At 55.0% G+C, this 25,824-nt stretch overlaps 1 protein-coding gene across 1 annotated transcript in view; it reads left to right on the forward strand.

The window, feature by feature from the left end:
• Positions 1-8,335: 8,335 nt before the first annotated feature.
• The window catches only part of LOC139244111 (translocating chain-associated membrane protein 2-like), a 31,327-nt gene continuing 13,838 nt past the window's right edge, over positions 8,336-25,824 (forward strand). The window contains exons 1-3 of the mRNA XM_070870983.1: positions 8,336-8,464; positions 21,155-21,218; positions 22,695-22,811. Of these exons, the coding sequence (XP_070727084.1) occupies positions 8,342-8,464; positions 21,155-21,218; positions 22,695-22,811 (304 nt within the window). The 5' untranslated portion in view covers positions 8,336-8,341. The remainder of the gene's footprint in view (positions 8,465-21,154; positions 21,219-22,694; positions 22,812-25,824) is intronic.

Below are 25,824 nucleotides of genomic sequence, written 5' to 3' on the forward strand. Positions count from 1 at the left end.
CCTTCCCTGTCAGTCACTATGGCTCCCCATAGACAGTGGTTCCTGAGATCCACTAGGATCTGGTGGCCAATGATAAAATCAACCCCCAGGATCCCTTTTCCCTTCTGCTCCCATTTCATCAGGACACACTTCCATTTGGTTTTGAGTGTCCCTAACTGAATGGTGAGCGGGATGGAAAATGAACCAGTTTGCTCATTGCCTGTGAACCCCACTAGACTGTACGGGACCCCGTTCGATAGAGGTGAGGTAGCTGGGTTATCTGCATATACAAGGGTGCTGGAAGCACCAGTATCTAGCAGGTAGGTCCCTTTCACTTTCTCCACCTGCATCATAATGCACGGTCTCTTCCAGGCATCGTACTCTAGGGAACACAGGTACACAGGCTGCACTGGCTCTAGTCATGCATCTGGGTGGGTTGGAGCAGAGGGTTTTACCGTACCGGCTACTGGACCGGTTGCGATAGCTACTGCTCCCTGTCCGTTTATGAGTGTCTGTAGGGCGGCTACGAGTGTCTCATATGAGTCGGGTGTTCCTGCCCCGGCCTTACGGGCTGGGGCTGGAGTGGCCTTTCCCTTACTCTCTTTCCACGGGTTCCTACAATCCTTCCTCCAGTGCCCACTTTTCCCACACCCAAAACACTCGCCCCCTTTGTGGGGAGGGTTCCCACCTTCCTGATGCCACTCTCTCTTGCCTTGGCTGGGTTTAATCTCATGGACCCTCCCTTTAGAGGAGGGCTCCTCTGTCCCTCTACCGTTCCGGTAAGCCAGGGTCAACTGCCTGACCACTGTCTCCCCGGTGGTTCTGGGATCTCTTGGATCGAATCAGACCTGGGCTTTTGCCTTGACTCCAGGTAGGCTGTTTGCCACCAGGCTGCGGAGCCAGTGAGCCAGCTTGTTAGGGTTCAGGTGGGCCTGGTCAAGAACCCCACTACAGGCCCTTTCGTAGACCGGCCACAACCTGTCGGCGAAAGCCTGTGGAGTCTCCCCATCGAGCTGCACTGTCTTCTCCACTCGGGAGAAAGGACTCCCGTCGTTCATACCCATGGCCTCTAGAACCTCCTCCTTAACCGTAGCGTACGTGTTCGCCCCTTTCTGCTGTCTGCAGAGAGGGAATGGCACAGCTTGGTGTCTAGTGAGAGGAGCAACAGCTTAGCCTGCTCTGAATCATCGCACCCGTTAATATCCCCTGTGTGTTCCACTTCCAGGAAGTGTACCAAGGGATCCCCCTGTTGGGTGAGCTTACTTACGTGGCCTATCATAGCCCTCAGTGTTTGGGTATCGTGGGGGACTACGAAGTTGCTTTCTAGGGGTCCTGCTGCCCCATTGGCATCAGGTGGGCCAAACTTCTGCTGCCGGACCGGGTGCATTGGCCCTGGTTCCGGCCCTCCTTGTATTGGCTCGCCCTCCTCCCCCTGCTGCCAAGCCGAGTTAAAACTCGGGGCTGTCGGTGTTGGTAGTTTGCAATCCTTGCCTGTCCCGCACTCTGGCTGACACCCCTGCTGTCCCGGGCCGTTCCTGGGAGCTGCAGGCAGTGACTGAGGGGTTTCTCCTTGCCCAACCAGGTGTTCCTGGGCTAAACCCGGGTTTATCAGGCACACCATGCCTTTAGCCCGGGATAGAGCAAGGTTCAAGCTTTGGATTTGCTGCTGGCAGGGGCCGTGGTCTCCTGCCTCAAATTCCCTGGCACTGGCTACCTTATAGGCTACCTGAATGTCTCTCACCCTCTCCCCGTACTCTTTAACTTGCTTGGCGAGGCAGGAATTCTCTTCCCGCAATGCCCGTTCGCTATTCTTGGCTTCAATAATCTGACACTGTAAAAGGTCCAGTTGGGTTTTGTACCTTTCTTTAGTGAGCTCTCTACATTCCTTTAACTGTCCCACCTCTGTCCACAGCCTTTCCCCGACTGTGGCCCTTGCACTGGACCTCTCTTCTGCCTGTCTCAATACTCCCTTTAATTTCTCATTCTCCTCATCTAGAAGCCGGATCTGTTGCTCAAGGCAAATTAGCCAAATGGCCTTCTCTATCGACCTTTTATGGTCCTTGCTCTCGGTCCATTGAGCTGCAGCATCTTCTGGACGCTCAGCATACAATAGATCGAGTGCCCACTCCTTAGCCACGTTTACCCTCGTAACACATACCAGGAAATCCTCTCTTCCATTTTGCTTTGTTTCCTGAAACCAGTCTCTCTCTTATCACGTCCCTTGTACCAGTGTCCCATCTGGGTCGCCATGTGTAAGGGGTGGTTTGCAGGGGGTCAGCTTTCCCTTCTGACCTTATATGAGTGGTTCCGAATCGCTCCCACACCCATGGTTCTAGACACTGGAATTATGAAGGGACTGTGACAGACTTGGACAGACAATCGGTTTCAAGGTAGGAAGCAGGTATGGCTTTATTGTGTTTAAAAAGAAGTAAAAGGCACACCTTTAATAACACATACAGACCAATACACACTGAGGGGTACAACACATTGAATAAATTGTCCAATTACAGCCTGTGGGGAAAAGAATACAGCTTAAACTCTAAATGGGGTAAAGAGGAGAATGCAGATACATTTACACAAGTTATCCCAGCCTCCCACCTCCCAATTCCCCTAACTAACTAAGTTATAGCTCTGTGGGTTCAGGGGCTATGCTCACCAATCCCTTTAGACAGTTGCCGGTGAATCACGGTTTCGGGGTTCGCTGCACTTGGCCTTCTAGGTGAGCCGTACCCCGGTCGGAGGAGAGGACTTCGGACTGCGTAGTCTTCGGTTGGGGTGAGTCCGTTGATGCGGTAAGTTGCGTTTTGGATGTATGGGGTAAGTACCCACTTTCTTTGGTCAGGAACAGTTTTAGTTAGTCCCTTTTGGTAATTTCTCACCCGTTGGTCGTTCAGATGTAGATTGTAGAGTGGTTGTCAATTTGGTTCCTGACAACCTTCCATTTCGTGCGCCTCGTGCTCGGTCAGTTCTTGACGATATCTTGTAGTTTCCTTCACTACTCCATTTCTTCACTGTAGAGGAAGCAGGCTGCTTGTGTCTGTGTCTGTGTTCCAGTCTGTGTCTGTGTTTCAGTCTGTGCCTGTGTTCCAGTCTGTGTCTGTGTTCCAGTCTGTGTCCTTGTTCCAGTCTGTGTCTGTGTTCCAGTCTGTGTCTGTGTTCCAGTCTGTGTCTGTGTTCCAGTCTGTGTCCTTGTTCGAGTCTGTGTCTGTGTTCCAGTCTGTGTCTGTGTTCCAGTCTGTGCCTGTGTTCCAGTCTTTGTCCTTGTTCGAGTCTGTGTCTGTGTTCCAGTCTGTGTCTGTGATCCAGTCTGTGTCCTTGTTCCAGTCTGTGTCTGTGTTCCAGTCTGTGACTGTGTTCCAGTCTGTGTCTGTGTTCCAGTCTGTGTCCTTGTTCGAGTCTGTGCCCTGTGTTCCAGTCTGTGCCTGTGTTCCAGTCTGTGTTATGTTCCAGTCTGTGTCTGTGTTCCAGTCTGTGCCTGTGTTCCAGTCTGTGTTATGTTCCAGTCTGTGTCTGTGTTCCAGTCTGTGTCTGTGTTCCAGTCTGTGTCCTTGTTCCAGTCTGTGTCTGTGTTCCAGTCTGTGTCCTTGTTCCAGTCTGTGCGAGTTCCAGTCTGTGTTCTGTAGTTTTTCCTTGTAAAACTGAGGGATAGATATATCCCCAAAAAAAGGCTCCGTTATCTCCCATCAAATCTCTTGGGCTCTGTTTAAACTGTTCTGGCCATTGATTTTCAAATGTTTCCTTTGTCAGCAGTAACTCGATTAGGATGTGAGAATGTGCTATCACTGGGTTTGCATTGTTTTAGAATTGTCTGGTTTCCTGACCATGATTTCCATTGTACTTGATTGGGTAATTCGATTATCTCTTAGGGGGTGAATAGTTCCCCCAGACAGTCTGGGATCCTTAATACACGAATTTGCTTCACAGAGGTTAGCCCCACGTCCTTTATTTGGTAACTCTTTTTCGCAGCCAAAATGTTGTAGAACCTTAAAATTGATAAGCTCCTTCCCCAAGATGTTTAGGGGATCTCAGGCTTCTGTAATTTAGCTCCATTTTGAATTCCCTTTCCTATGAGTCCAAACACTGGGGGGGGGGGGTCTCCATGAATGCATCCCCTTTTATCCCCCGCAGGCTTTATCTGCCCCTTTAAACTCATTTTAAAAGCCCAGAAAGGGATTCTTCTCCTCTGCAGGGGAAAGGTACCTGGAATCTTTGCGAGTTATTGGTAAATTCTACACCTTTGTATATGTCCGTAGATGTGCGTCAATCGGCAATAATTTTAGCCTCCTGGCCTTAGACACCCACAACCTTTCGAACTGTTTGATACTCATCAGGGACTGGCTGGCCCCCGTGTCCAGCTCCATTGATATTGGGATGCCATTGAGGAGCACTTTCATCATTATCGGTGGCGTCCTGGTATATGAACTGTATATGTGCTCCACATGAACTCGCTGAACTTCAGCTTCCAGCGATTTCCCCCAGTATTCATTTGGTCCCGTAGGGCTTACATCGGGCCCATCCTCCTCGTACATCAACCTGGCTGCAGGCTTCCTGCACATACGTGCCAAGTGACCATTGACGTTGCAGTTTCTGCAGGTATATTGCTGATACCTGCAAGCTCTGGCTGGGTGTTTGCCTCCACACCTCCAGCATGAGCTAGAGGCCCCGTTGTTGGAAACAAAACATCCATTACCAGTCGATCGTCTCTGTCTGTCTCTGTAACTGTCCTTAAGCGCACCATTAATAGGTGTTGATGGCCCCATTACTGGCCGCATTGTCCATTGCGATGGCATGAATCTCTGTTCAGCTAGCCATTGTCTCTGTTGAATTACTCCCTTTGGGTTTGACTACATGCTGGGACATGTCCGATTGCCCTTGTCTGCCTAGAGAGCGCGTTAACAATGTTGACTCCCTGGTCGTTTGCCGCATTTGAGCCAAGATTTTTGTCATACATCATTCTGGTCTCTTCCTCCCCTGAGATAAATGTCTGGGCTATCAGAGCCGCCACTTCCAAGGTCAAGTCTTTGGTCTCAATCAGTTTCCTGAAAACCCCAGTGTGCCCGATGCCCTCAATAAAAAAGTCTCACAGCATCTCCGCTCTGCATGTATCTGGGAACTTACATAGGCTTGCCAGTCGCCGGAGGTCTGCCACGAAGTCAGGAACGCTTTGCCCTTCTCGCCGCCGGTGTGTGTAAAACCGGTGTCTCGCCATGTGCATGCTGCTCGCCGGTTTAAGGTGTTCCCCGATCAACTTACTGAGCTCTTCGAACGTCTTGTCCGCCGGCTTCTCTGGCGCTAGAAGGTCCTTCATCAGGGAGTACGTTCTGGATCCACAAACCGTCAGGAGATGAGCCCTGCGTTTGTCGGCCGAATCCTGTCCCAGCCATTCCTTAGTGACAAAACTTTGCTGTAGTCTCTCAATAAAGTCGTCCCAATCATCACCAACACAGTACCTCTCTTCTGTGCTGCTAGTGGCCATGCTCGCGTGGTTTAAATCCCAGTTTCTCGTCGCCAATGATATGTCCTTATTATACAGTATAAATGCACACGAGGCCCATACTTGAGAGAAGGTCACTCTGTGACCAGTTACCTTTATTACCAAGACCTCAAGTGATGAAGGTGGGTGGAGCTTCCCCTTTTATACCTGAAAGTCCAGGTTAGGAGTGTCTCCCACAAGTTCACCACCTAGTGGTCAATGTTCTCAAGGTGTACAACTTAGGGCAGATTATACATGGATTACAATGACAGTTGAATACATGACAGATAAGGATTCCCTCAGATCCTCCTTCTCACTAGACCCGTGGTCCCCTAGTATTTTCGGGAGATTATTCGTGTCTTCCTTCGTGAAGACAGAACCAAAGTATTTGTTCAATTGGTGTGCATTTCTTTGTTTCCCATTATAAATTCACCTGATTCTGACTGCAATCTTTTTTTCTTCACATATCTATAGAAGCTTTTGCAGTCAGTTTTTATGTTCCCAGCAAGCTTCCTCTCATACTCTATTTCCCCCTTCTAATTAAACCCTTGGTCCTCCTCTGCTGAATTCTAAATTTCTCCCAGTCCTCAGGTTTGCTGCTTTTTCTGGCCAATTTATATGCCTCTTCCTTGGATTTAACACTATCCCTAATTTCCCTTGTTAGCCACGGTTGAGCCACCTTCTTTTATTATTCTTACGCCACACAGAGATGTACAATTGTTGTAGTTCATCCATGTGATCTTTAAATGTCTGCCATTGCCTATCCACCGTCAACCTTTTAAGTATCATTCTCCAGTCTATCCTAGCCAATTCACGTCTCATACCATTGAAGTTTCCTTTCTTTAAGTTCAGGACCCTAGTCTCTGAATTAATTGTGTCATTCTCCATCTTAATGAAGAATTCTACCATATTATGGTCACTCTTCCCCAAGGGGCCTCGCACGACCAGATTGCTAATTAATCCTCTCTCATTACACAAGACCCAGTCTAGGATGCCCTGCTCTCTAGTTGGTTCCTCGACATATTGGTCGTGAAAACCATCCCTTATACACCCCAGGAAATACTCCTCTACAGTATTGCTTCCAGTTTAGTTAGCCCAATCAATATGTAGATTAAAGTCACCCATGATAACGGCTGTACCTTTATTGCATGCGACCCTAATTTCATGTTTGATGCCATGGGATCAGGGAGGTGTTGCTGCAGTTGTACAGGGCCTTGGTGAGGCCTCACCTGGAATATTGTGTACAGTTTTGGTCTCCTAATCTGAGGAAGGACATTCTTGCTATTGAGAGAGTGCAGCGAAGGTTCACCAGACTGATTCCCGGGATGACAGGACTGACATATGAAGAAAAACTGGATCGACTAGGCTTATATTCACTGGAATTTAGAAGAATGAGAGTGGATCTCATAGAAACATATAAAATTCTGATGGGACTGGACAGGTTAGATGCAGGAAGAATGTTCCCGATGTTGGGGAAGTCCAGAACCAGGGGTCACAGTCTAAGGATAAGGGATAAGCCATTCAGGACCGAGATGAGGAGAAACGTCTTCCCTCAGAGAGTTGTTAACCTGTGGAATTCTCTACCACAGAAAGTTGTTGAGGCCAGTTCGTTAGATATATTCAAAAGAGAGTTAGATGTGGCCCTTACAGCTAAAGGGATCAAGGGGTATGGAGAAAAAGCAGGAATGAGGTACTGAAGTTGCATGATCAGCCATGATCATATTGAATGGCGGTGCAGGCTCGAAGGGCCGAATGGCCTACTCCTGCACCTATTTTCTATGTTTCTATGCTTCTACTCAAATCCCCTCGCTATGAAGGCCAACATACCATTTGCCTCCTTCACCACCTGCTGTACCTGCATGCCAAACTTCAATGACTGATATACCATGACACCCAGGTCTCGTTGCACCTTCCCTTTTCCTAATCTGTCACCATTCAGATAATATTCTGCCTTCCTGTTTTTGCCACCAAAGTGGATAACCTCACATTTATCCACATTATACCGCATCTGCCATGCATTTGCCCACTCACCTAACCTGTCCAAGTCACCCTGCAGCCTCTTAGCATCCTCCTCACAGCTCACACTGCCACCCAGCTTAATGCCATCTGCAAACTTGGAGATATTACATTCAATTCTTTCGTCTCATAGGCGGTCCCTCGTATCGAGGATGATTTGCTTTCACGCCAAAAAGGAATGAGTTCACAGGTGTTTCAATGAAGTACGTAATATTCCAGATCCTGAACTACATGTTGAAGGGTGGAAGATGCCTGTGTGTGGATTTTTTTAACGTGTGGTGACCATTGCACACCAGTCACCACACGGGATTCCTTCATCTAAATCATTGATGTATATTGTAAATAGCTGGGGTCCCAGCACTGAGCCCTGCGGCACTCCACTAGTCACTGCCTCCCATTCTGAAATGGACCCGTTTATCCCGACTCTCTGCTTCCTGTCTGCCAACCAGTTCTCTATCCACGTCAGTACATTACCCCCAATACCATGTGCTTTAATTTTGCACACCAATCTCTTGTGTGGGACCTTGTCAAAAGCCTTTTGAAAGTCCAAATACACCATATCCACTGGTTCTCCCTTGTCCACTCTGCTAGTTACATCCTCAAAAAATTCCAGATTTGTCAAGAATGATTTCCCTTTCATAAATCCATGCTGACTTGGACCGATCCTGTCACTGCTTTCCAAGCCATCTTGTGCAGTGTGCGTGTTAGTGATGTGCTGATAGTCTATCACAGTGTGTCGGCGGGGAGGGGGGGATTGCCGGATTATTTGGTGGGACCCACACAATGCCGCTCGCGGCCGCGTTGCCCTTTTAAATGCTTGGCCCTGCAGGGCTGGTTGTGCGCCTGCGCACTGTGTGCAGAGTTTGCCCGGCGATGGCTCCCTTCAGAAAACGGAGCAAAAGTTACCCGTTCCTGAGCCAGGAGTTCGTGATCCAGAACCACGCCGACATCGTGTCGTGCCTGGTGGTCCTGGTGCTGATCGGGCTCATGTTCGAGGTCAGACCCCGGCTTCCCGCAACTTTCACAAAGTTTGGGGCCAGTTTCAGAAAGTTTGGAGACTTTGAGAAAGTTTGGAGAAGTTACAGCAACTTTTGAAAGTTTGATCAAGTTTGCGCCAGTTTGTGGGGCCGGCCGGGGGCTGGGGCTGGGGGCTGGGGCTGGGCTCGGGGCCGGGGCCGGGGCCGGGGCCGGGTCTCCCTGTCTGGGTCCCTCAGACCCTCCTCCCCCCTCCCCCCGCCCCGGCCCGCGATGGGGCGCCAGAGAGCCGGCGGCTGCAGCCAAACCGTGAACTGTCAGAACAGGAGCAGGAACCAGAGCGGGTCCGTCACCCAGATCCTGCCACGTCTCCGAGAGAGGGAGAGTGTGGGGGAGAGAGGGAGAGTGGGGGGTGTGAGGGAGAGTGTGGGGGAGAGAGGGAGAGGGAGAGTGTGGGGGAGAGAGGGAGAGTGTGGGGGAGAGAGGGAGAGTGGGGGGTGTGAGGGAGAGTGTGGGGGAGAGAGGGAGAGGGAGAGGGAGAGTGTGGGGGAGAGAGGGAGAGTGTGGGGGAGAGAGGGAGAGTGGGGGGTGTGAGGGAGAGTGTGGGGGAGAGAGGGAGAGGGAGAGGGAGAGTGTGGGGGAGAGAGGGAGAGTGTGGGGGAGAGAGGGAGAGTGGGGGGTGTGAGGGAGAGTGTGGGGGAGAGAGGGAGAGGGAGAGTGTGGGGGAGAGAGGGAGAGTGTGGGGGAGAGAGGGAGAGTGTGGGGGAGAGAGGGAGAGTGTGGGGGAGAGAGGGAGAGTGTGGGGGGTGTGAGGGAGAGTGGGGGGTGTGAGGGAGAGTGGGGGGTGTGAGGGAGAGTGTGGGGGAGAGAGGGAGAGTGGGGGAGAGAGGGAGAGTGGGGGGTGTGAGGGAGAGAGAGGGAGAGGGAGAGTGGTGGGGAGAGAGGGAGAGTGGTGGGGAGAGAGGGAGAGTGGGGGGTGTGAGGGAGAAGGGGTGTGGGGGAGAGAGGGAGAGTGTGGGGGAGAGAGGGAGAGGGAGAGTGTGGGGGAGAGAGGGAGAGGGAGAGTGTGGGGGAGAGAGGGAGAGTGTGGGGGAGAGAGGGAGAGTGTGGGGGAGAGAGGGAGAGTGTGGGGGAGAGAGGGAGAGTGTGGGGGAGAGAGGGAGAGTGTGGGGGAGAGAGGGAGAGTGTGGGGGGGAGAGAGGGAGAGTGTGGGGGAGAGAGGGAGAGTGTGGGGGAGAGAGGGAGAGTGTGGGGGAGAGAGGGAGAGTGTGGGGGAGAGAGAGGGAGAGTGTGGGGGAGAGAGAGGGAGAGTGTGGGGGAGAGAGAGGGAGAGTGTGGGGGAGAGAGAGGGAGAGTGTGGGGGAGAGAGAGGGAGAGTGTGGGGGAGAGAGAGGGAGAGTGTGGGGGAGAGAGAGGGAGAGTGTGGGGGAGAGAGAGGGAGAGTGTGGGGGAGAGAGAGGGAGAGTGTGGGGGAGAGAGAGGGAGAGTGTGGGGGGGAGAGAGAGGGAGAGTGGGGGGGAGAGAGAGGGAGAGTGGGGGGTGTGAGGGAGAGTGTGGGGGAGAGAGGGAGAGGGAGAGTGTGGGGGAGAGAGGGAGAGGGAGAGTGTGGGGGAGAGAGGGAGAGTGTGGGGGAGAGAGGGAGAGTGTGGGGGAGAGAGGGAGAGTGTGGGGGAGAGAGGGAGAGTGTGGGGGAGAGAGGGAGAGTGTGGGGAGAGAGGGAGAGTGAGAGAGAGAGAGTGTGTGTGAGGGAGAGTGGGGGGTGTGAGGGAGAGTGTGGGGGAGAGAGGGGAGAGTGTGGGGGAGAGAGGGGAGAGTGGGGGGAGTGTGGGGGGGAGAGAGGGGAGAGTGTGGGGGAGAGAGGGAGAGTGGGGGGGTGAAGAGAGAGAGAGAGAGAGAGAGAGTGTGTGTGAGGGAGAGTGGGGGGTTGTGAGGGAGAGAGAGAGAGAATTGGGGGGAGAAAGAGAGGGGACGGGGAGAGTGTGGGAGAGGGTTGGGGCTGGGAGTGGGTGGAGAGGACGAGGTGGTGGGGAGGGGGAGGAGGGGGGGTGAGCGGGGTACCATGGGGGGTGGGAGGGAGAGGGGGAGAGGGGGGGAGCGTGGGGTTGGGAGAGAGGATGGGGAGCGTGGGGGGGGAGAGGAGGGGGAGCATGGTGTTGGGAGAGAGGATGGGGAGCGTGGGGGGGGAGGATGGGGAGCGTGGGGGGGGAGGATGGGGAGCGTGGGGGGGGAAGAGGGGGAGCGTGGGGGGGGAGAGGAGGGGGAGCGTGGGGGGGGGCGGAGAGGAGGGGGAGCGTTGGGGGGGGAGAGGAGGGGAGCGTGGGGGGGGAAGAGAGGAGGGGGAGCGTTGGGGGGGGGGGGAGGGAGAGAAGGGGGGAGAGAGGAGGGGGAGCGTGGGGGGGGAGAGAGAGGAGGGGGAGCGTGGGAGGGGGAGAGATGAGGGGGAGAGAGAGTGTGTGCGGGGTGAGTGAATAAGAACATAAGAAATAGGATCAGGAGTTGGCCATACGGCCCCTTGAGCCTGCACCGCCATTTAATACGATCATGGCTGATCCGATCATGGACTCGGCTCCACTTCCCTGCCCGCTCCCCGCTCCCCGCTCCCCATAACCCTTTACTCCCTTATCTGTCTATCTTCGCCTTAAATATATTCAATGACCCAGCCTCCACAGCTCTCTGGGGCAGAGAATTCCACAGATTTACAACCTTCCGAGAGAAGAAATTTCTCCTCATCTCTGTTTTAAATGGGCGGCCCCTTATTCTAAGACCATGCCCCCTAGTTCTCGTCTCCCCCATCAGTGGAAACATCCTCTCTGCATCCACCTTGTCGAGCCCCCTCATAATCTCATACATTTCGATAAGATCACCTCTCATTCTTCTGAATTCCAATGAGTAGAGGCCCAACCTCCTCAACCTTTCCTCATAAGTCAACCCCCTCATCTCAGGAATCAACCGAGTGAACCTTCTCTGAACAGCCTCCAATGCAAGTATATCCTTTCGTAAATACAGAGACCAAAACTGTACGCAGTACTCCAGGTGTGGCCTCACCAATACCCTGTACAATTGCAGCAGGACTTCTCTGCTTTTATACTCTATCCCCCTTGTAATAAAGGCCAACATTCCATTTACCTTCCTGATCACTTGCTGTACCTGAATACTAACTGTTTGTGTTCCTCTGTACTGCAGCACTTTGTAATGTTTCTCCATTTAAATTATAATTTGCTTTTCTATTATTTCTGCCAAAGTGGATAACCTCACATTTTTCCACATTATACTCCATCTGCCAAATGTTTGCCCACTCACTTAGCCTGTCTATGTACCTTTGCAGATTTTTTGTGTCCTCCTCACAATTTACTTTCCCAACCATCTTTGTATCATCAGCAAACTTGGCTACATTACACTCGGTCCCTTCATCCAAGTCATTAATATAGATTGTAAATAGTTGAGGACCCAGCACTGATCCCTGCGGCACCCCACTAGTCACTGTTTGCTAACCGGAAATTGACCCATTTATCCCGACTCTCTGTTTTCTGTTCGTTAGCCAATCCTCTATCCATGCTAATATATTACCCCCAATCCCGTGAACTTTTATCTTGTGCAGTAACTTCTTATGTGGCACCTTGTCAAATGATTTCTGGAGGAGAGTCTGGGCGGGAGTGTGAGAGCGGGAAGAGAGAGAGGCTGAGGGAGGGAGGGAGAGTGTGAGAGCGGGGGGAGAGAGAGAGTGTGAGAGCGGGGAGAGAGAGAGGCTGAGGGAGGGAGGGAAGAGAGAGTGTGTGGGGGGAAGAGAGTGCGAGAGCGGGGAGAGAGAGAGGCTGAGGGAGGGAGGGAGAGTGTGAGAGCAGGGAGAGTGTGAGAGCGGGGGGAGAGAGAGAGTGTGAGAGCGGGGAGAGAGAGAGGCTGAGGGAGGGAGGGAAGAGAGAGTGTGTGGGGGGAAGAGAGTGCGAGAGCGGGGAGAGAGAGAGGCTGAGGGAGGGAGGGAGAGTGTGAGAGCGGGGAGAGAGAGAGGCTGAGGGAGGGAGGGAGAGCGTGGAGAGAGAGGCTGAGGGGGGGAGAGAGAGAGGCTGAGGGAGGGAGGGAGAGCGGGGAGAGAGAGAGGCTGAGGGAGGGAGAGTGTGAGAGCGGGGAGAGAGTGAGGCTGAGGGAGGGAGGGAGAGCGGGGAGAGAGAGAGGCTGAGGGAGGGAGGGAGAGTGTGAGCGGGGAGAGAGAGAGGCTGAGGGAGGGAGAGTGTGGGGGGGGAAGAGAGTGCAAGAGCGGGGAGAGAGAGGCTGAGGGAGGGAGAGTGTGAGAGCGGGGAGAGAGTGAGGCTGAGGGAGGGAGGGAAGAGAGAGTGTGTGGGGGGAAGAGAGTGCGAGAGCGGGGAGAGAGAGAGGCTGAGGGAGGGAGGGAGAGCGTGGAGAGAGAGAGGCTGAGGGAGGGAGGGAGAGCGTGGAGAGAGAGAGGCTGAGGGAGGGAGAGTGTGAGAGCGGGGAGAGAGTGAGGCTGAGGGAGGGAGGGAGGGAGAGCGGGGAGAGAGAGAGGCTGAGGGGGGGAGAGAGAGAGGCTGAGGGAGGGAGGGAGAGCGGGGAGAGAGAGAGGCTGAGGGAGGGAGAGTGTGAGAGCGGGGAGAGAGTGAGGCTGAGGGAGGGAGGGAGGGAGAGCGGGGAGAGAGAGAGGCTGAGGGAGGGAGGGAGAGTGTGAGAGCGGGGAGAGAGAGAGGCTGAGGGAGGGAGGGAGAGCGTGGAGAGAGAGGCTGAGGGGGGGAGAGAGAGAGGCTGAGGGAGGGAGGGAGAGCGGGGAGAGAGAGAGGCTGAGGGAGGGAGAGTGTGAGAGCGGGGAGAGAGTGAGGCTGAGGGAGGGAGGGAGAGCGTGGAGAGAGAGGCTGAGGGGGGGAGAGAGAGAGGCTGAGGGAGGGAGGGAGAGCGGGGAGAGAGAGAGGCTGAGGGAGGGAGAGTGTGAGAGCGGGGAGAGAGTGAGGCTGAGGGAGGGAGGGAGGGAGAGCGGGGAGAGAGAGAGGCTGAGGGAGGGAGGGAGAGTGTGAGCGGGGAGAGAGAGAGGCTGAGGGAGGGAGAGTGTGGGGGGGGGGGAAAGAGAGTGCAAGAGCGGGGAGAGAGAGGCTGAGGGAGGGGAGGGAGAGTGTGGGGGGGAAGAGAGTGCGAGAGCGGGGAGAGAGGCTGAGGGAGGGAGGAAGGGAAGAGAGAGTGTGGGGGGGAAGAGAGTGCGAGGGAGGGAGGGAGAGTGTGTGGGGGGAAGAGAGTGTGAGGGAGGGAGGGAAGAGAGTGTGAGGGAGGGAGGGAAGAGAGTGCGAGGGAGGGAGGGAGAGTGTGTGGGGGGAAGAGAGTGCGAGAGCGGGGAGAGAGGCTGAGGGAGGGGGGGAAGAGTGCGAGGGAGGGAGGGAGAGTGGGGGGGGAAGAGAGTGCGAGAGCGGGGAGAGAGAGGCTGAGGGAGGGAGGGAAGAGAGTGCGAGGGAGGGAGGGAGAGTGTGCGAGGGAGGGAGGGAGAGTGGGGGGGGAAGAGAGTGCGAGAGTGGGGAGAGAGAGAGGCTGAGGGAGGGAGGGAGAGTGTGGAGAGAGAGGCTGAGGGGGGGAGAGAGAGAGGCTGAGGGAGGGAGGGAGAGAGGCTGAGGGAGGGAGGGAGAGCGGGGAGAGAGAGAGGCTGAGGGAGGGAGGGAAGAGAGTGCGAGGGAGGGAGGGAGAGTGTGGGGGGAAGAGAGTGCGAGAGCGGGGAGAGAGGCTGAGGGAGGGGGGGGAAGAGAGTGCGAGGGAGGGAGGGAGAGTGTGCGAGGGAGGGAGGGAGAGTGGGGGGGGAAGAGAGTGCGAGAGTGGGGAGAGAGGCTGAGGGAGGGAGGGAGAGTGCGAGAGCGGGGAGAGAGGCTGAGGGAGGGGGGGGAAGAGAGTGCGAGGGAGGGAGGGAGGGAGAGTGGGGGGGGAAGAGAGTGCGAGAGCGGGGAGAGAGGCTGAGGGAGGGAGGGAGGGAGCAGGAGAGGCAGCGGATTGGAGACTCGGGCAGGAGTTGAGATGAGTTGAGCTGAGCGACTCCCCTGTCTCTGGGCCCAGTGTCTATCACTGCTCCTCCCATCGCTTGGTTCCTGCTGGTTTGATGCTGCTGGCTTTCTGTGCTACTTCACAGAATGATGGAACAGGAGGAGGCCATCGTGCCTGTGCCCGCTTGTTGATAGATTAATCCTACTCCCGGCTCTCTCTCCTCTTTTCAAATATTTATCCAATTCCCTTTGAATCTTATTTTTGAACCTGCTTCACCACCATTTCTGCAATGCTCTCCTGATCACAGCAACTCGCTGTGTTAGTAAAGATTCTCGTCAATTACCTTAAATCTGTGTCCTCTGGTAACCGACCCGTAGGCCACTGGAAACCATTTCTCTGTATGGAAAGCAGAAAATTAGAAAGTGAATTGGGAAGGCAGAGCAAACAAAGGCTAGAAAATAAACCACAAGGGAATTTGTCAGTGCTAAATGGTATATTGTTCAATGCGAGGAGTCCAGGGAATGAGGCCGATGAGCTGAGACACAGACAGACACTCGGGAGGATGATATTATAGCTATTACTGAGACACGGCTGAAAGAGGGGCAGGTATGGCAGCTCAACATTCCTGGTTACAGGATTTTTCAGATGGGATAGAGAGGGGGTAAACAGCAGAGGGGTGGAAGTATTGATTTAAAGAAACTATTACAGCGGTGAGGAGGGATGATATGTTAGAGGGGTCATCAAACGAGGCCATATGGGTTGAATTGAAGAACAAAAAAGGGGCGATCACATTGCTGGGAGTGTACTATAGACCTCCAAACAGTCAGCGGGAGATAGAAGAGCAAATATGTAGGCAGATTGATGCGAAGTGCAGGAGCTATAGGGAGTAATAGTGGGGGATTTCAACTACCCGAATATTAACTGGGATAGAATTTAATGAAAGGTATAAAGGGTGCAGAATTCCTAAAATACATTCAGGAACTTTTTTAGCCAGTACGTAGCAAGCCCAACATGGGAGGGGGCGGTTCTGGACTTAGTTTTAGGGAATGAAGCTGGGCAGGTGGAAGGGGTATCAGTGGGAGAGCATTTAGGTACTAGTGATCATAATTCAGTTAGATTTCGGGTAGGTATGGAAAAGGACAAAGATAGACCTGGGAAAGGCCAATTTTACTCAGCTGAGAGGTGATTTAGCTAAAGTGGACTGGAAACGGCTACTTGAAGGTAAATCGGTATCGGAGCAGTGGGAGGTATTCAAGGGGGAGGTCCTGAGGGTTCAGAGCAAGTGTGTTCCCTAAAGAAAAAGGGTGGGACTAACAAATCTAGGGCCCCCTGGATGTCGGGGGACATACAGGGTAGGATAAAGATAAAAAGGGAGGTTTATGACAGATACCGAGGGCCCAATACTGCAGAAACTCTCGGAGTATAGAGAGCCCAGGGGTGCAATTTAAAAAGGAAATTAGGAAAGTAAAGAGAGAGCATGAAAAATTCTTGGCAAGTAAAATCAAGGAAAACCCAAAGATGGTTTATAAATATGTTAAGAGCAAGAGGATAACTAGAGAAAGAGTGGGGCCTATTAAAGACAATGAGGGTAATCTGTGTACAGAGGCGGAAGACGTGGGTATGATTCTTAATGAATACTTTGCGTCTGTTTTCACAAAAGAGAGGGGCGATGCAGACACTGCTATCGGGGAGGAGGAGTGTGAAATATTAGATGAAATAAACATAGTGAGAGAGGAAGTATTAAGGGGTTTAGCAACTTTCAAAGTGGATAAGTCCCCAGGCCCGGATGAAATGTATCCCAGGCTGTTAAGAGAAGCAAAACAGGAAATAGCAGAGGCTCTGACCAGCATTTTCCAATCCTCTCTGGCTACAGGTGTGGTGCCAGAGGACTGGAGGACAGCTAATGTTGTACCTTTGTTTAAAAAGGGAGAAAGGGATAGACCAAGTAATTACAGGCCAGTCAGCCTAACCTCAGTGGTGGGAAAATTATTGGAAAAATTCTGAGGGACAGGATAAATCTTAATTTAGAAAGACATGGATTAATCAAGGACAGTCAGCACGGATTTGTTAAGGGAAGGTCGTGTCTGACGAACCTGATTGAATTTTTCGAGGAGGTAACCAGGAGGGTCGATGAGGGCAGTGTGTATGATGTAGTGTATATGGATTTTAGCAAAGCTTTTGATAAGGTCCCACATGGCAGACTGGTCATGAAAGTAAAAGTCCATGGGATCCAGGGCAAAGTGACAAGTTGGATCCAAAATTGTCTCAGAGGCAGGAAGCAAAGGGTAATGGGTGATGCGTGTTTTTGTGACTGGAAGGATGTTTCTAGTGGGGTTCCACAGGGCTCAGTACTGGGTCCCTTGCTTTTTGTGGTATATATCAATGATCTAGACTTGAATGTTGGGGTATGATTAAGAAGTTTGCAGATGATGCTAAAATTAGCTGTGTGGTTGATAAGGAAGAAGAAAGCTGTAGACTGCAGGAAGATGTCAGTCTACTGGTCATTTAATCCAGAGAAGTGTGAGGTAATGCATTTGGGGAGGGCTTAACAAGGTGAGGGAATACACATTAAATGGTAGGACACTGAGAAGTGTAGAGGAACAGAGGGACCTGGGAGTGCAGGTCCACAGATCCCTGAAGGTAGCAGGCCAGGTGGATAAGGTGGTTAAGAAGGAATGCGGAATACTTACCTTTATTAGCCGAGGCATAGAATACAAGAGCAGGGAGGTGATGCTTGAACTGTATAAAACATTGGTTAGGCCACAGCTAGAGTACTGCGTGCAGTTCTGATCACCACATTACAGGATGGATGTGATTGCACTGGAGAGGGTACAGAGGAGGTTTTCAAGACTTGCCTAGACTGGAGAATTTTAGCGATGAGGCAAGATTTGATAGGCTTGGATGTACACTTGAAGTGCCGTAACCTACAGGGCTACGGACCGAGAGCTGGAAAGTGGGATTGGGCTGGGTAGCTCTTGGTCGGTCGGCACGGACTCGATGGGCCGAATGGCCTCCTTCCGTGCTGTAAATTTCTATAATTCTCTGATTTACTCAATCAAAACCCCTTCATGATTTTGACTACCTCTATCAAATCTCCTCTTGACCTTCTCTGCTCTAAGAACAACCCCAGCTTATTCAATCTTTCCAACAACTGAAGTCCCTCATCCCTGGAACCATTCTCGTAAATCTCCTCTGCACCTTCTTGAAGGCCTTGAGATCCTTTCTAAAATGTGGTGAAAGAATTAGACACAATACTCTAGCTCATGTGTAACCAGTGTTTTAGACAGGTTTAGTATAAATTCTTTCGTACTCCATGTCTCTCTTAATAAAACATTCCCTGTCCCTCTGTTCCTGCACCCCCCTTTAACATTGTACCCTTTAGGTTATATAGCGCCTCATTCATCCCACCTAAATGTATCTCTTTGCACATCCCTATCAGCCTAACGTCAGTGTGGAGAACCCGTTAGAGACAATTATCTGCGACAAAAGTAATGGGCACTTGGAAAATTATCAATGATTTGTTAATGGCAAATAGTGTTTGATTAAATTGATCAAGTTCTTTGCTGAAGTAAAAGAGAGAGTTGAAGAGTGCCATGCGGTAGATGTGTATATGGTGTGTGGTTCCTGCGAGGGGTCAGTGGGGTCTGCGAGGGGTCAGTGGGGTCTGCGAGGGGTCGGTCTGCGTGGTGTCAGTGGGGTCTGCGAGGGGTCAGTGGGGTCTGCGAGGGGTCAGTGGGGTCTGCGAGGGGTCGGTTTGCGAGGTGTCAGTGGGGTCTGCGAGGGGTCAGTGGGGTCTGCGAGGGGTCAGTGGGGTCTGCGAGGGGTCAGTGGGGTCTGCGAGGGGTCGGTCTACGAGGTGTCAGTGGGGTCTGCGAGGGGTCAGTGGGGTCTGTGAGGGGTCAGTGGGGTCTGCGAGGGGTCAGTGGGGTCTGCGAGGGGTCAGTGGGGTCTGCGAGGGGTCACTGGGGTCTGTGAGGGGTCGGTCTGCGAGGGGTCAGTGGGGTCTGTGAGGGGTCAGTAGGGTCTGCGAGGGGTCAGTGGGGTCTGCGAGGGGTCAGTGGGGTCTGCGAGAGGTCAGTGGGGTCTGCGAGGGGTCGGTCTGTGAGGGGTCTGAGTGGGGTCTGCGAGGGGTCAGTGGGGTCTGCAAGGGGTCGGTCTGCAAGGGGTCAGTGGGGTCTGTGAGGGGTCAGTGGGGTCTGTGAGGGGTCAGTAGGGTCTGTGAGGGGTCAGTGGGGACTGCGAGGGGTCAGTGGGGTCTGCGAGGGGTCAGTGGGGTCTGCGAGGGGTCAGTGGGGTCTGCGAGGGGTCAGTGGGGTCTGCGAGGGGTCAGTGGGGTCTGCGAGGGGTCAGTGGGGTCTGCGAGGGGTCGGTCTGCGAGGGGTCAGTGGGGTCTGCGAGGGGTCAGTGGGGTCTGCGAGGGGTCAGTGGGGTCTGTGAGGGGTCGGTCTGCGAGGGGTCAGTGGGGTCTGCGAGGGGTCAGTGGGGTCTGCGAGGGGTCAGTGGGGTCTGCGAGGTGTCAGTGGGGTCTGCGAGGGGTCAGTGGGGTCTGCGAGGGGTCAGTGGGGTCTGCGAGGGGTCGGTCTGCGAGGGGTCAGTGCGGTCTGCGAGGGGTCAGTGGGGTCTGCGAGGGGTCAGTGGGGTCTGCGAGGGGTCAGTGGGGTCTGCGAGGGGTCAGTGGGGTCTGTGAGGGGTCAGTGGGGTCTGTGAGGGGTCAGTGGGGTCTGTGAGGGGTCAGTCCGGTCTGCGAGGGGTCAGTGGGGTCTGCAAGGGGTCGGTCTGCGAGGGGTCAGTGCGGTCTGCGAGGGGTCAGTGGGGTCTGCGAGGGGTCAGTGGGGTCTGCGAGGGGTCGGTGCGGTCTGCGAGGGGTCAGTGAGGTCTGTGAGGGGTCAGTGGGGTCTGTGAGGGGTCAGTGCGGTCTGCGAGGGGTCGGAGCAGTCTGCGAGGGGTCAGTGCGGTTCCCGCGGGATCTGCGAGGGGTCGGGTCGGTCTGCGAGGGGTCAGTGCGGTCTGCGAGGGGTCAGTGGGGTCTGCGAGGGGTCGGTCTGCGAGGGGTCAGTGTGGTTTGCGAGGGGTCGGAGCGGTCTGCGAGGGGTCAGTGGGGTGTGCGAGGGGTCAGTGGGTTCTGCGAGGGGTCGGTCTGCAAGGGGTCAGTGGGGTCTGCGAGGGGTCAGTGGGGTCTGCGAGGGGTCAGTGGGGTCTGCGAGGGGTCAGTGTGGTCTGCGAGGAGTCGGTCTGCGAGGGGTCAGTGCGGTCTGTGAGGGGTCAGTGGGGTCTGCGAGGGGTCAGTGGGGTCTGCGAGGGGTCGGTCTGCGAGGGGTCAGTGGGGTCTGCGAGGGGTCAGTGCGGTCTGCGAGGAGTCGGTCTGCGAGGGGTCAGTGGGGTCTGCGAGGCGTCAGTGCGGTCTGGGAGGGGTCAGTGGGGTTTGCGAGGGGTCAGTGGGATTTGCGAGGGGTCAGTGAGGTCTGCGAGGGGTCAGTCTGCGAGGGGTTCAGTGCGGTCTGCGAGGGGTCAGTGGGGTCTGCGAGGGGTGGGAGCGGTCTGCGAGGGGTCAGTGCAGTCTGCGAGGGGTCAGTTGGGTCTGCGAGGGGTCAGTGCGGTCTGCGAGGGGTCGGAGCGGTCTGCGAGGGGTCAGTGGGGTCTGCGAGGGGTCGGAGCGGTCTGCGAGGGGTCGGAGCGGTCTGCGAGGGGTCAGTGGGGTCTGCGAGGGGTCAGTGGGGTCTGCGAGGGGTCAGTGCGGTCTGCGAGGGGTCAGTGGGGTCTGCGAGGGGTCAGTGCGCTCTGCGAGGGGTCAGTGAAGTCTGCGAGGGGTCGGACTGCGAGGGGTCGGAGCGGTCTGCGAGGGGTCAGTGCGGTCTGCAAGGGGTCAGTGAGGTCTGCGAGGGGTCAGTGGGGTCTGCAAGGGGTCGGTCTGCGAGGGGTCAGTGGGGTCTGCAAGGGGTCAGTGAGGTCTGCGAGGGGTCAGTGCGGTCTGCGAGGGGTCAGTTGGGTCTGCGAGGGGTCAGTGGGGTCTGCGAGGGGTCAGTGCGGTCTGCGAGGGGTCGGTCTGCGAGGGGTCAGTGGGGTCTGCGAGGGGTCAGTGCGGTCTGCGAGGGGTCGGTCTGCGAGGGGTCAGTGCGGTCTGCGAGGGGTCAGTGGGGTCTGCGAGGGGTCAGTGCGGTCTGCGAGGGGTCAGTTGGGTCTGCGAGGGGTCAGTGCGGTCTGCGAGGGGTCAGTGCGGTCTGCGAGGGGTCAGTGGGGTCTGCGAGTGGTCAGTGGGGTCTGCGAGGGGTCAGTCCGTTCTGCGAGGGGTCGGTCTGCGAGGGGTCAGTGGGGTCTGGGATGGGTCAGTGGGGTCTGCGAGGGGTCAGTGGGGTCTGCGAGGGGTCAGTGGGGTCTGCGAGGGGTCAGTGCGGTCTGCGAGGGGTCAGTGCGGTCTGCGAGGGGTCTGCGAGGGGTCAGTGCGGTCTGCGAGGGGTCTGCGAGGGGTCAGTGGGGTCTGCGAGGGGTCAGTGCGGTACCCGTGGGGTCTGCGAGGGGTCAGTCCGGTCTGCGAGGGGTCGGTCTGTGAGGGGTCAGTGGGGTCTGGGATGGGTCAGTGGGGTCTGGGATGGGTCAGTGGGGTCTGCGAGGGGTCAGTGCGGTCTGCGAGGGGTCAGTGCGGTTCCCGTGGGGTCGGTGTGATCCCCGTGTGGTCAGTGCCGGTTCCCACCGGTCAGTGATTTTGTTGCCACTAATTCTGGACTTATTTCCAATTGATGTTCTGTCTCCTAGGTTACTGCGAAGACTGCGTTCATGTTTATATCGCCACAGTACAACATCAGCACAACCACTGCAGGTAACCAATCAGAGACTGGCTTCAGAACTCAGCAGTGAGATGGACACCTGGGGGAAGCACACATGGCGATGGTTGAGTGTTCCTCAGTTACATCGATTCCCTGTGGGATCCAGGAATGTTTAAACACAACCTTCCCTCGGGAGATTAAATGGGAGGGTAGAGTCCATGATAGGTTAACATAGCAACAGGAGGAGGCCATTCAGCCCCTCGAGCCTGTTCCGCCATTCACCTGAGACCAGGGCTGATCTGTATCGTGACTCCACGCACCCAACTTGGCTCCATATTCCTTAATACCCTTGGCTAGCAAAAATATCGATCTTAGACTTAACATTTTCAATTGAGCCCCAGTACCTGCTGCTTTCTGTGGGCGAGATTTCACTCCCACCATCCTTTGTGTGAAGACCTGTTGCCGAACTTCTCTCCTGAACGGCCTGGCTCGGATTTGAAGGTTCTGTCCCCTTGTCCCAGACACCCCACCAGCAGAGAACGTCTCTCTCCATCCACCCGATTCATTCTTTTCAATGTTCTCGAAACCGCAATCAAATCGCCCATTAACCTGTGATATTCCAGGAAAAACAAGCCTACTTTATGTAATCTCCTCATCCACCCTTGGAGCACTGGTAACGTTCTGGTGACTCTCTGCTGCACTCCTTCGAAGGACACTGAGCAGTGTAGAGGAACAGAGGGACCTGGGAGTGCAGGCCCACAGATCCCTGAAGGTAGCAGGCCAGGTGGAGAAGGTGATTAAGAAGGCATACGGGATACTTGTAAAAGACTGGTTAGGCCACAGCTGGAGTACTGCGTGCAGTTCTGGTCACCACATTACAGGAAGGATGTGATTGCATTGGAGAGGGTACAGAGGAGGTTTACCAGGATGTTGCCGAGACTGGAGAATCTAAGCTATGAGGAAAGATTGGAGAGGCTGGGGTTGTTTTTCTTGGAACAGAGGAGGCTGAGGGGAGACCTGATTGAGGTGTATAAAATGATGAGGGGCCTGGATAGAGTGGATGGGAAGGACCTGTTTCCCTTGGCAGAGGGATCAACAACCAGGGGACATAAATTTAAAGTAATTGGGGGGAGGTTTAGAGGGGATTTGAGGGGAAATGTTTTCACCCAGAGGGTGGTGGGGGTCTGGAATTCTCTGCCTGAAAGGGTGGTAAACAGTACCTGGATGTACACCTGAAGTGCTGTAACCCGCAGGGCTACGGACCCAGAGCTGGAAAGTGGGATTAGGCTGGGTAGCTCTTGGTCGGCCGGCGCGGACATGATGGGCCGAATGGCCTCCCTCCGTTCTGTAAATGTCTGATTCTATGATAATGGGCAGGTACTACAGTTGTCAGGATGTGTCTAGTGCTGTCCCGCAGGGATCTGTGCTGGGGCCCCAACTATTGACAGTATTTATTAATGACTTGGATGATGGTGTAGGACGTCATGGATCCAAATTTTGTGATGACACAAAGCTTTGCGGCATTACAGGCATCAAATTACACCGAGATATCGACCGATTCAGGGCCTGGGCCAAACTGTGGCAAATGGATCTCAATGTAGGAACACGTGAGGTCATCCACTTTGGACCTAAAAAGGATCGAACAGGTAGTTTCTAACAAGCTAAAACCTGGAGGTCCAGAGAGACTTGGGGGATCGGGCACAGATCATTAAAATGTCATAAACAGGTACAGAAAATACTCACAAAGGCTAATGGGATGCTGGCCTTTATATCTCTAGGACTAGAATACAGGGGGTAGAGGTTATACTGCAGCTGTACAAAGCCCTGGTTAGACCACACCTGGAGCACTGTGAGCAGTTCTAGGCCCACACCTGGAGCACTGTGAGCCGTTCTAGGCCCACACCTGGAGCACTGTGAGCAGTTCTAGGCCCCACACCTGGAGCACTGTGAGCAGTTCTAGGCCCCACACCTGGAACACTGTGAGCAGTTCTGGGCCCCACACCTGGAGCACTGTGAGTAGTTCTAGGCCCCACACCTGGAGCACTGTGAGCAGTTCTGGGCCCACACCTGGAGCACTGTGAGTAGTTCTAGGCCCCACACCTGGAGCACTGTGAGCAGTTCTAGGCACCACACCTGGAGCACTGTGAGCAGTTCTGGGCCCACACCTGGAGCACTGTGAGCAGTTCTGGGCCCCACACCTGGAGCACTGTGAGCAGTTCTGGGCCCACACCTGGAGCAGTGTGAGCCGTTCTAGGCCCCACACCTGGAACACTGTGTAGTTCTGGGCCCCACACCTGGAGCACTGTGAGCCCCACACCTGGAGCACTGTGAGCCCACACCTGGAGCACTGTGAGCAGTTCTGGGCCCACACCTGGAGCACTGTGAGCAGTTCTGGGCCCACACCTGGAGCACTGTGAGCAGTTCTGGGCCCACATCTGGAGCACTGTGAGCAGTTCTAGGCCCCACACCGGGAACACTGTGAGCAGTTCTGGGCCCCACACCTGGAGCACTGTGAGCAGTTCTGGGCCCACATCTGGAGCACTGTGAGCAGTTCTAGGCCCCACACCTGGAACACTGTGAGCAGTTCTGGGCCCCACACCTGGAGCACTGTGAGCAGTTATGGGCCCACACCTGGAGCACTGTGAGCAGTTCTGGGCCCACACCTGGAACACTGTGAGCAGTTGTGAGCCCCACACCTGGAGCACTGTGAGCAGTTCTAGGCCCAACACCTGGAGCACTGTGAGCAGTTCTGGGCCCGCACCTGGAGCACTGTGAGCAGTTCTAGGCCCCACACCTGGAGCACTGGGAGCAGTTGTAGGCCCCAACCTGGAGCACTGGGAGCAGTTCTAGGCCCCACACCTGGAGCACTGTGAGCAGTTCTGGGCCCACACCTGGAGCACTGTGAGCAGTTCTAGGCCCCACACCTGGAACACTGTGTAGTTCTGGGCCCCACACCTGGAGCACTGTGAGCCCCACACCTGGAGCACTGTGAGCCCACACCTGGAGCACTGTGAGCAGTTCTGGGCCCACACCTGGAGCACTGTGAGCAGTTCTGGGCCCACACCTGGAGCACTGTGAGCAGTTCTGGGCCCACATCTGGAGCACTGTGAGCAGTTCTAGGCCCCACACCTGGAACACTGTGAGCAGTTCTGGGCCCCACACCTGGAGCACTGTGAGCAGTTCTGGGCCCACATCTGGAGCACTGTGAGCTGTTCTAGGCCCCACACCTGGAACACTGTGAGCAGTTCTGGGCCCCACACCTGGAGCACTGTGAGCAGTTCTGGGCCCACACCTGGAGCACTGTGAGCAGTTCTGGGCCCACACCTGGAACACTGTGAGCAGTTGTGAGCCCCACACCTGGAGCACTGTGAGCAGTTCTAGGCCCAACACCTGGAGCACTGTGAGCAGTTCTGGGCCCGCACCTGGAGCACTGTGAGCAGTTCTAGGCCCCACACCTGGAGCACTGTGAGCAGTTCTGGGCCCCACGCCTGGAGCACTGTGAGCTGTTCTCGGCCCCACACCTGGAGCACTGTGAGCCGTTCTAGGCCCCACACCTGGAACACTGTGAGCAGTTCTGGGTCCGCACCTGGAGCACTGTGAGCAGTTCTAGGCCCCACACCTGGAACACTGAGCAGTTCTGGGCCCACACCTGGAGCACTGTGAGCAGTTCTAGGCCCCACACCTGGAACACTGTGAGCAGTTCTGGGCCCCACACCTGGAGCACTGTGAGCAGTTCTAGGTCCCACACCTGGAGCACTGTGAGCAGTTCTAGGCCCCACACCTGGAGCACAGTGAGCAGTTCTGGGCCCCACACCTGGAGCACTGTGAGCAGTTCTGGGCCCCACACCTGGAGCACTGTGAGTAGTTCTAGGCCCCACACCTGGAGCACTGTGAGCAGTTCTAGGCCCCACACCTGGAGCACTGGGAGCAGTTATAGGCCCCACACCTGGAGCACTGTGAGCAGTTCTAGGCCCCACACCTGGAGCACTGGGAGCAGTTGTAGGCCCCACACCTGGAGCACTGGGAGCAGTTCTAGGCCCCACACCTGGAGCACTGTGAGCAGTTCTGGGCCCACACCTGGAGCACTGGGAGCAGTTCTAGGCCCCACACCTGGAGCACTGTGAGCAGTTCTGGGCCCCACACCTGGAGCACTGTGAGCAGTTCTGGGCCCCACACCTGGAGCACTGTGAGCCGTTCTAGGCCCCACACCTGGAGCACTGGGAGCAGTTCTGGGCCCCACACCTGGAGCACTGGGAGCAGTTCTAGGCCCCACACCTGGAGCACTGTGAGCAGTTCTGGGCCCACACCTGGAGCACTGTGAGCAGTTCTAGGCCCACACCTGGAGCACTGTGAGCAGTTCTGGGCCCCACACCTGGAGCACTGTGAGAGGTTCTAGGCCCCACACCTGGAGCACTGTGAGCAGTTCTGGGCCTACACCTGGAGCACTGTGAGCAGTTCTGGGCCCACACCTGGAGCACTGTGAGCAGTTGTAGGCCCCACACCTGGAGCACTGTGAGCAGTTGTAGGCCCCACACCTGGAGCACTGTGAGCAGTTCTAGGCCCCACACCTGGAGCACTGGGAGCAGTTATAGGCCCCACACCTGGAGCACTGTGAGCAGTTCTAGGCCCCACACCTGGAGCACTGTGAGCAGTTCTGGG

This window comes from Pristiophorus japonicus, unplaced genomic scaffold (genome assembly GCF_044704955.1).
Source record: "Pristiophorus japonicus isolate sPriJap1 unplaced genomic scaffold, sPriJap1.hap1 HAP1_SCAFFOLD_204, whole genome shotgun sequence".
Taxonomy (NCBI): domain Eukaryota; kingdom Metazoa; phylum Chordata; class Chondrichthyes; family Pristiophoridae; genus Pristiophorus; species Pristiophorus japonicus.